The sequence below is a fragment of the Centrocercus urophasianus genome, unplaced genomic scaffold (genome assembly GCF_019232065.1).
Source record: "Centrocercus urophasianus isolate 14NV4802_14NV808 unplaced genomic scaffold, USGS_Curo_1.0 seq_46, whole genome shotgun sequence".
NCBI classification, from domain to species: Eukaryota; Metazoa; Chordata; class Aves; order Galliformes; family Phasianidae; genus Centrocercus; species Centrocercus urophasianus.
This window is the reverse complement of record NW_024885044.1, coordinates 2,647,059-2,657,320: the sequence shown is the minus strand read 5'-3', so window position 1 is coordinate 2,657,320 and position 10,262 is coordinate 2,647,059. Positions and strand designations below refer to the sequence as shown.

Genomic DNA, 10,262 nt, shown 5'->3' with positions numbered 1-10,262 from the left:
AATGGAACAGCCATGTGCTCTTTTTAACACACATCAAGTTAATGTGTATATTGTGACCTGAACTTGTCCAAAGAAAACAGGAGTGTGAAACATGGGTGGCTCAGATGTGTACTTTAGTAATTAGTTTCTTTACTGCTCATCTTCCAAGTAAGTTTGTCATCCTAGTGAAAATCAAGAGGAAAAAGTCCTTCTGCTACCATCTTGGTGTGTTATTTTCTGTAAAGTTCTCTTGCTTTGTTGGTACAGGCTATTACATCACACAAGCAGGTTGTACTTTTGTGATGTCAGTTTATGCTGCATGGATACTGTAACGTGCTAATGATACACAGGGCTGTCCATCCTTAGTGACATCTATCCTGATGACAGGGGGAGCGCCGAGAGAAGGGAGGAATTACGACTGGTATTAGGCCCCTGTCCTTATAATGGTACCAACCTTTGTTAAGAGGAAAGCCTCAAGCCTTCCCAGTCAGTAACAACTGCATGCCCAGGTCTTCCTTGCCTCTGCAGACCTTTAGCTTCCAGCTCAGGCTAGCTGAAACTAATGAGATATTTTCACTACCTCAGTGCCAGAATGACTTGACGCTGAAGCAGCTCAAGTCTGATTTGGAATTATTGACTGGGATCCCCTTTCATTTCCAGCGGCTTCACTACCTGGATGAAAGTAAGAACCTGTAACCTCTGTTGTTCCTGAAGGTTACTGACAGGTTATTGTTCACTCACCATCTATTTATTATAGTTTACATTTCTTTACAGTCTCTGAGGGTACGTTGACTTGCTTTTATTTTATAACTCCCTTCAGTAGATCTGCCAGACGATTCTACGCTTATGGACAATGATTTTGTCCCTGGTGGAACAATTACAATGCGCATCTGGAGGCAAGATGGCTGGGGGCATCTCGTGGCAGCTGCTGCCAAAGGAGACACGATGAAGGTTGATTCCATTGCTTCTGTGAACGGGTGGGGTGCTGTCTGTAGAAATGCTGAAAGTGTGTTGCTGAAGGCTTTAAGTGCTTTTATCAAGGAAGAGTTCATAGGGAAAAGAGTAGGGAATTCCTTAATGGAAGAGACAATTGTTAAGTAGGTTAGTTGTATTTACTGCAACAGTTAACAGTGACAACAATGAAGCAGCAATCCAAAACCAAGAGGAGAAGTCAATCCTTAATGCAGGCTGTTCTGTTCAGAAATGTCTTTTTGCTGTTATTAGTGGACAGCATATACAGTTGAAGCCCAGTTTTTTCTCTGTCTTGGGACTTTTTGTAGGACTAATCTATGCTCATGGTTTACTTTTCTTGTTCCTGTTACCTGAAAAATGTTGGGGTTTTTTGTTGAGCTGCCTGCTGTTTTATTCTTTTGATGTGTTCTGTAGAAAAGATACTTCATTCCAGTACTTTTCATACAGGTAAGAGAGATGACACATAGTACGCAGGAAAGGCCTTTTTCTTAGGTATCTTACACAATCATGAGAGGGCTTTGGATTATTTCTTTTTAGGCATTCAAGAGAGTCTGAGTGACTTGTTTGAATTATGAAATTGAGGCAGAAACTCTTTCTTAATCCATCCTTCTCTGGCAATATTGGCCACGGAGGAAGAATGGGAACTGATGCTCTTTCAAAGCACATAGCAGATTCAAAATCAAGGATCAGAAAACACTTTGCATCCCTTTCGCTTTACCTTCTGTCTTCAGTTTGCAATGCTGTCAAGCCTGATTAGTAAGACAGCTTTAATTTTTTTGCAGAACAAATAGTTTCGGTGGCTCTCTGATAGAGGACATGCTGCTTTCTTGATTTAGGACTGAAGTGTTGTCTCAGCAGAAATGCGAGGTACTCTGAGATGTACTGTAAACCTTTAGGCCCAAACAGATGTGATCACGAAATATCCTTTGGTGCCTTTCATAACGAACCATTATCGCTGTTGTCCTGGCCAAATTCCAACTTGGCTAGTTACATTCTGTTCCTCTGTATCTCCCCAACCATTGCCAATTGATGCTGCAGGATTCTTCACTTGCTGTCATTAACTGTTGTGTAGTGTTGCACTTCATTGGTAAGCAGCTGTTCTACTTTATGCCACAAACTGCTTCCATTTTGCCATTGGGCAAAGTGTTTTTTTTTCTCCATGTTTTAAGTTCCTTGTGTATTAGAACCTTCCCTCTCAGTGTGGAGGCAAACAGATGTGCCAAAGGCAGTGGTTTTCTTTTGAAATGAAAGACGTATTAAGAGCCCACAAGAAAGTTGTTGATAATGATAAAATCTCTCAAATATATTTAATAGAAAAAAATCATTGAAGAAATAACTGTGCAGTTGCTCTATTAATGTGCTTCCTCTTACTAGGTGAGAAGGCCATGGTGCAGTGTTAAAGATTTAGTCCAGCTTGGAATTGCGGTCTCTAGAATAACAGCAGTATGAGGCACCTGAGAATTGTGCCTAAAAGGCTTTTTGGCAACACTTGAGATATGTTTTGGCTTTATTGTCAAAAAACCCCACAGACCACCTTATGGAAATAAAATGGTACAAGACTGTATCCTGAAGCAGCTAATGTTTGAGTTGTCCAGAAGAATTAAGGCCTAAAGTCTTAATTAGATCCTAAGGAAGTTGTGCTTACATGGCAAGTGTCTCCTGTCTTTGTTGTCCTCTCCCAGAAACTTAGAGCCTGGTCAGGTTCCAGTGAACTTGAAGAATTTGTGAAGTCAGTAACTACATGCAAAAAGAAAACCTAACTTAATGTTCCCTTTAAGGGATGGCTATGAAAAAACGTCATTAGGTAGTGGCAAATCAAGATAGGGCAGCGCAACATAAAACAAGCATGTGCTATTTAGCTTAACTTAGAATGATTTATGCAGTATGCTCTACGTGCAGAAAGGAGACTGTTGATATTTTTGAAGAATAAGGCCATCTTTGTGAAAGAGATTAAAAATTTCTGTTTATTCTGCAGCTGGCCCAGCTGGGAGTTACAGAAGAGTATGCTGGCACCTCTCCATATGCAAAGATTCTGGGACCAGAGCAGAAAAAGGAGTGGGTAGCACACCGTGCTTTTGTGGCTCTGTTTGTTGCCAGCCACAGAGGTCATGTTAACACTGTGAAGTTTCTCCTGAGTCATGGTAATGTTATGAGATAGACTTATTCTCTGGCTGTTTTTGCATAGCATACCACCTTCCTGCTTACCAAGTTACAGAATTTTACCTGAACTATCTCTCAACTTTTGTATTTGAGTTGGAGAATGCATTTGGCCCATCAGCTCTGGTGTAGACTTGAAAACAATCAAAACTGCTCTTGCTAATTGTAACAAGTTTGATATTAAAGTAGGTAAATTCAGAATGGAAAACAGGAATGAGAATTATTTCCTTGCTTTTGAGCCTCAGTTATTTCTATTTTCTTGTTATCTAAAGATGTTCAGTTATTCTTGATCTTGTGCAGTGCTTTACAGTCACTGCAATACAAGCAGAGTTGCACATTCTGCTTCCATGGCTCTGACATTTGGGCTCTTTGCCCTTCCTGAGAAATATGCATTGTCCAGCAGTGCTCCTTCCAGCCCAGGTTCAGCCTGGCCCTGTTAAATCTTGTTGAGGGATGGTGCTGTTTTCTCCCAGTGAGAACTCCCAGTGCAGGAGTAATGGCAGCGCTCAGTCGGAATGTGACTTTGTGTGAGCTCTGGCCCGCTGTCCCTTTCTATGAGTCCTGTCACACTCATGCTGTGTTTCTTTGCAGGTGCAGATGTGCACTCTAAAACTCCACTGGGAAGGACTGCGCTGCACGTAGCTGCTATCATGGGCCACTGTGAGTGCATTGAGCTGCTGGTGAGCTGTGGGGCACGAGCCCTCGACCCAGATTGTGAGGGGCAAACCGCAGTGAAGTTGGCCCAGCTCTGGGGCCAGAAGCAGAGCGAGCATGCCCTGATGCACGTCCCACGGCCGCCGGCTGGAGCCAGGCCTTGATGCAGGGATGGAGCTGTGCTGCAGGCTCATGGCCAGCCGGCCTGATATACACAGGCTGACCTGGTTCTGGCAGATCTGAGGACAGTCAGTAACTTTCCCAATGACACGCACTTTAAATAGAGGTCACTGCGTACCTTTTGTGGGGTTTTGTTGTGAAATAATGTCATATTCTGATGATGCTGCAGCTAAGGTGACAGCTAGCTCAACCACATAACCCTTGAGCGTGTGCTTTATTTGTAATCTAAGCTTTTTGGTAGTGCTGCTTTAATTTCTTTGAGCTTAAAGTTGCCTTATTTTTTTTAATCCGTGGATGTTGAGATCGGGAGGTGGCAGTGGGGCCGGCAGGGGGTGTCCCAGCACTGCACTCAACTGCAGGCAGCAGTGCTGCATCCTCCCCTGACGGTGGTGCTCCGACTGTTTCCAGAATAAGGGGATAAATATCCCTGACTTCTTCCTGGGAATCGAGTACTAAAGCAAGGTTCAAAACCTTAGCCTATGGAAGCCAGTTACTGTGGGAGAGCATATAGCAAACTTTATATGTGCTGGCATTGGTCTGAACAAACACAGAATTCCTGCTGTAACGATGCCTTTTAGTACTCTTTAAAAAAGGCTCACTCTCTGGTTTCCTGTTGGTTATTAGTTCTACCTGATTCAAACATACAGATGTTGGGTAAATGCAATGACAAGATCACGTTCTATCAAAGTGATCAATGGACAAGATATGAAACGGTGTTTGATGTCGTGCTGAGCAGTTGGATATTGTAAGCAGGATTATAAGAGAAATCTTTAGAAATCCGTTATTCTTTCTTTGTGTTGTCTGTCTAGACTGTCTGATCTGTGCTTAGGCTTCTAGAAAGGAGGAGAGGATTTGTAGTTGCTTTTAGCCATTATGCAGCATAACTTGAGAGAACATAAGAATGTGATACACAGAGAACAGAGTGTCTTCAGGATGAGAATTCCAGAAATGGTAGAAAATTATGTAGTATACAGTCATGGAGGGCAGACAGCAAGTATTGCTTGCTGGTAGCTGGAAACTCACCCTCAGAAAAGAAAAAGAAAAAAAAAAAAGAAAGAAATCCTAAATGTGTTGTGGCTGGGAAATGAGTGTACACTGATCCAAAATTTGATGGGGTAAATCAGAAGAGAATTAACATCTGGACAAGGCCAGCACTGGAACAGTGTGTGCTCATGTTTTTCTTAGATGAGAAAGGAGAACCCAAGCTAAAGAGAGATTAACCAGAGGAAAGGAGGGAGTTTGTCCTCAGGAGAGGAGCAGGAACACGAGGCATTCTGTGTTGTGGTTGTTACTTCCTCTTCTCTGTGCTACAGTACAGAAGGAGGATCAGTCTTCAGAAGAATTTAGTGAGGACTTATTAATGAGCTTTGGGATTCTCAGATAAAGGAAGAGGCTGACTGTTAAGAAGAAGAAAAGGTATTAAAATGCTTTGGGTTTAATTTGGCCCAAGGCAGGACAAATGTCACAACTGTCTCCTAGTATTAGGAAATCCAAAGCAACTCTTTTGGAAGGACTGTTGGTGGCCCTGCATGTGGCAGGAGGGTTGGAGATTCATGATCCTTGAGGTCCCTTCCAACCCTGGCCATTCTGTGATTCTGTGACTGTGACTCCCATGGATGTAAAAACCAAAGTTAAATAAAGATGACAAGCACAGCAATAATTCAACACACTTTCTTAGTGTTACAGCTCACCCCTTCCATTGCCTGGGCAGAGACCAGTACTGTTGCTCATAGCCATCACAATGACTGCTGCTCCCTCAGAGCCTTGAGAAAGCCAGAGCTCAGCAAGCCTGACACTGGCTGCTGCTACTTAGAGGTAGTTGCTGTAGCCAGTGACAGCCTTGGATATCTATAGACTGTCACCTTTGATAAATCTGAATAATGATATGTTCCCCAAACATTTCCCCTTCCTCTAGAAACATTTCTAACTTTAACTGAGTTATACCTGTTCCATATTTGTCTGTAGTGCAGAATGTCGTGGCAATCATGACATTCATTTTTCAAAGTGAATCAAATGAATAGAAATTGTTAAATGCTGGTGTACAATATAGCTCATAAAACCAACATCAGGAAAGTTGCACTGATTGGGCTCTTAGATGCTGTTTTCCTTTTGCTTGGGAAACAGAATTGTAGTCAGCTTGCAATCTCCTCAACATTGTTCATGGAGGAAGCAGACAAAAAATACCAATGGCTGCAATTTAGTTAATTTTATGCTAAACACAATCAGCATTCAAACTGGGAGTTACCAAGTGGAAATGCATTGATAGGGAAGCCAAAATATTCTCTGTGAGTAGATGGTGAAATATTAAAATCTCAAATAGACTCCTGAAAAGCCCATAACTGTAGGGCGGAGAAGATGCAAAGGTGAAGTTTGGCACTGCTGGAATCAACAGGAGGTCAGTGAGGTCACGAATTAATCCTCAACACGGGAGGTCATGACTCTGTGTGGTACGAACCAGTGCAGCACTGTTATAACATAAGGCCTTGTAACAACAAAGACAACGATTAAAAAAAAAAAAGAGATGAAAAAAAAAAGGTTGCTAAGGATCTGTCTGAGTCAGGACTTATATAGGAATGCTTTCTCTGCCATCAGCTTTCAAATTTGCAGCATGCCTTGCATTGCAACCACCAACTGTGTTCAAAGACAACCAGAATTTGGTTGTGAACTTTCTGAGGATCGTGTTGACCATTAATGTTTAGAAAGGATAGCGGTTCACAGAAGGAAGCCAAAACCTATATACTTTCTAGCATGCTTCCAACATCTATTATGCTTCCAGCATCCCGTTTAGGTTGGTTTGATGCCTGACCTACACTGCAATTGAGGTTAGTGCTTTGCTTTTCCTTGCAGTTCTCCATATGGTATTCTGTTTGCAAGATTTGCTTGACATAACTGTCTGGTATGGTTTGTTGGTGTTTTGCTAGGATTCCTGTGTGTTCAGAAGCTAATAAAGGAACTGTCAACTCAAAGGCCTGTCTTAAAATGTGGCCCTACTGGCTTGGGATAAGAAACGCAGAGATTCCTCTTCCAAGCCTCTTCTGTGGAATTCGTGATGCTATTTCAATTCCTTTGGTTTCCAGTAACAAAAAAAACCAATTGGGGTCAAGCAGAAGTCAAGGTATAAAAATTAATCACTGTGAGCTTCCTTACTTGTAAGCCATATGTTAAAGGAATGAGCAGTTCTTATATCTCTTGATGAGTGTTTGTATGCATCGTTCAAATGTACATGTGTTTGAATTCCAGCCTGTACTGATGGAATTGGTCTATGATAATAAACAGGATAAATAAATCAGATGAAAGTAAAAGCACTGATGTGCTTGTAGAATTGTGCGGGATTAAGTTCAGTACTATGACCTTGAGCAGGATGCAATTTCAAAAGTGCCTTAATTATGATGATGACATAAAATAAGGCTGAGGAAGCTGGAAAGGCAGAGAGATAGGAGGCAGAGGGACAAAACAAACTCATTTGGAATGACTTGGTTTTAGCAGGATTACAGGCTGATAAGTGGCTTATGTGGCTTATGGTAGGGAAGTGCAGGGCCAGGGACCATAGGCAGTCACACTCCAATTGGAGTGGAGTAGTGTGCAGTAGAGATCAGAGCGTGGCTAAAAGGGCACATGCAGCACTGGGGGAAATCGTTTCTAAGGTGAATTGCTGCCTTGGTGCTTCTTTTCTGACGGAGATCTGCTGTACAGCTGTGCTTGCTGCACAGCTGAGGAACTGCTGGCCCTGTTGAATTCAACCCCCATCCAGCAAAGCACCTCCTCCTGTGATTACACTACTGTAATAACAGTGATGAAAGAAAGGTGACTTCTGTGTACTTGTGCCCCATGTTTCTATTATCCATTGGTTCTCCATAGCACATGGCAGCGTTAGAGCCGGCATCCTTGGAGTTCCTTTGTCGGTTCGAGCTGTTGTCACGCGCCTCGCTAATACCCTCTAGTAATTTTCTTATTCACATGCACACTTAATGTCCTTAGTCATTAGACTGAAAAATGTTAACCTTGTCATAGTTAGTGACTGGAAGCAGAAAAGTCCATTTAGTTCTCAGGGGAATGAATTCTAATTTTCTGCTTGTCAGAAAGTGACATTTTACATATTTTTCTCTCCTTTTTTTTTTTTTATTCCCACCATTTTAGTGCTGAGTTTAAATGTGTGTGTCATAGGAATAGACTTTTTGTCTCTGCTAAACACCCCAAAAGGCTTGGCAGGTATCCAATGCATGACCCTCTTGACCAACAGCTACTGCTTGAGCTTGTCTCGTGCACTGAGGAGAATGGGAGGTGAGAGTGAAAAGTTAGCAAGGGGTTATTGCTGAGGGCATATTAATGTTGCATGTCAGAATGCATATTTTTTATCCTGGAAAATATGGATGAAAAGCAGCTCATCTGGAATAAAATATCCAGTGAAGAAACAAATTATGTTAATCAAGCAGGCTCGTACTAATGTTAGTCATTAAGATGTGACACCTTCTATATAATGTCACAGGCTGCTGCAACCCTTTGAGAAGAGTGCTGGTTTAAAGGCAGCTTGTCTGTGGTTATTGAGTTCACTGTTCTGTGAAAGGGAATAACTTGTGTCTTGAAAAATAGATGGCACTTATGGCAAAGAGAAATCATCCTCCCACAGATTACAGCTGTTCTTTGCATTGTTGTGTTGGTGGTCTTATCTCATCAGTGGATATTTTCTGTGGTTTTTTTTGGTTGTCGTTTTGTTGTTTTGTTGTTTTGTTTTTGATACATTTCCATAAAGCTGTTCTGGGGAGAACATTTTGTGCTGGGAGCTGGATGTATTTTGAGAAAGAGACACCACTACAAAGAACTCGGAGTCTAAATTGAAAAGATGGATGAAGTGAAAATGAGGGATGGTTGTTTTGCTTTTTACAGATGGGAACTGAAGCAGGAGATTGTGACTGTTGTGGCCAAAGTCACCCTGGGAGTCCACAGAACTGCATCCTGATCTTTGAAATCCAATTTCAGTATCTTTATCACGTATTGCCTTTGTGTTCCCTTGCTGCTGAATCTAGATTAAATATGCATGTGTAGGGAAATAAACATGTTCTACATGTGTTTAGCCAAATTCTGACCTTAGGGACATGAAACAAGCTCTCACTGGTGTAGATAGGAGTGCTTTCATGAGTGGATTCAACCCAAGGAATACAAAACAGCATTGGCATTTAGTTCATGAAACATCCTCTTGTAGGCCTGAGGTGGAACTGGTGTTTTAACCAACTTCAGCCTCTCTGTGAGGTCTGGAGAAGGCATGCCAGGCCAGAGGGTAACAAAACCGTGGGGCTGATTGTCTGACTCCTATATTGCCTGCACACCAGATACTGATTAATGATTTGCATGTAAGAAATTAATTAATGGATGCTGTAGGTTTTTGAGGGAGTAGTGTGTACTTATCTAATTCTTCATATAAAAAAAAAAAAAGGGGGGGGGGGAAGGGAAATGGCCAGCACAGAGCCCTTCCTCAAAACTGCATAAAACAGCATGAGATTTTGGCTCACTGCGTGTGATTGTTTCTTCTAAAGTTAAATAGCACTGATCCAAGGTGAAGGAGTTGGTCCTAAGCTCTCTGTTGCTTATAGCCAGCCCACAAAAATGTTTATTTTCTCAGTGCCGTACCTTAAACAAATAGGAGCACAAGCAAATATGGTGAAATGTTTTGCTCTGAACCATGGCGAGAGCTGTTGAAATTGGTCTTTTCCCATTTGCATACAAGTAACTCAAATGATTAATGGCATTGCTTCCAGAAGAACAAACATCAGCAGCGCTCCCTGCAAGCCAAGTAGTTGTCTGGTTGGCCCTGCAGTGAGTTACCTTTCCCCTGACAAAGTGCCCTGGTCAGAGCCATCCAGAAGTGCAAGCTGAAGAAAATTCTACAATCTTGAAGAGTCAGGGGCCATCTCCTGGTGTTCTGCGCTGCAGAGAAAGAGCTGGAAGTGTTGGAGCTCTGTTCTTCCTCCCAGTCCCTGACCCAGCAGCACCGCTGCTGCACAGACCCACCGTGCCCTGTGACAGAGGCGCACAGCCAGCCTGACTTCTCGGGACGTGGGCTTAAGCAAGAAGGGCAGTTTTGTTACCCCTGCTTATGTCTCACCAGAGAAGTGACTGCAGCCACGGCAGAAGCAATGTGCAGACGATGCCCCTCTGCTCAGGTGAATGGATAAGCAGTGTCCCTTCCTGCTTTTTCTCCAGCCCATGAGGCATTGGCATTGCTCAGTAACTATACCTTGGCTTCTGCCAAGGGACTGTGAACATACGGGGTTTGTTCCTTCAGCAAGCGTAGTGCTGAGATGGAAGCTGCGCTGCACATAATG

At 42.6% G+C, this 10,262-nt stretch overlaps 1 protein-coding gene across 2 annotated transcripts; it reads left to right on the top strand.

The window, feature by feature from the left end:
- The first annotated feature begins 362 nt into the window (after window positions 1–362).
- ANKRD60 (ankyrin repeat domain 60) lies at window positions 363–9,392 on the top strand. Of its 2 annotated transcripts, XM_042834433.1 has the most exons (4): window positions 363–930; window positions 2,927–3,092; window positions 3,700–3,768; window positions 8,827–9,392. In XM_042834433.1, the coding sequence occupies exons 1-4, from the start codon at window positions 826–828 to the stop codon at window positions 8,835–8,837; spliced, it is 351 nt and encodes a 116-aa protein (XP_042690367.1). In that variant the 5' UTR covers window positions 363–825; the 3' UTR covers window positions 8,838–9,392. The 2 variants fall into 2 exon arrangements, with proteins under 2 accessions (XP_042690367.1, XP_042690366.1); XM_042834432.1 differs by lacking the exon at window positions 8,827–9,392 and having other exon boundaries at window positions 3,700–7,092.
- Window positions 9,393–10,262: the final 870 nt, after the last annotated feature.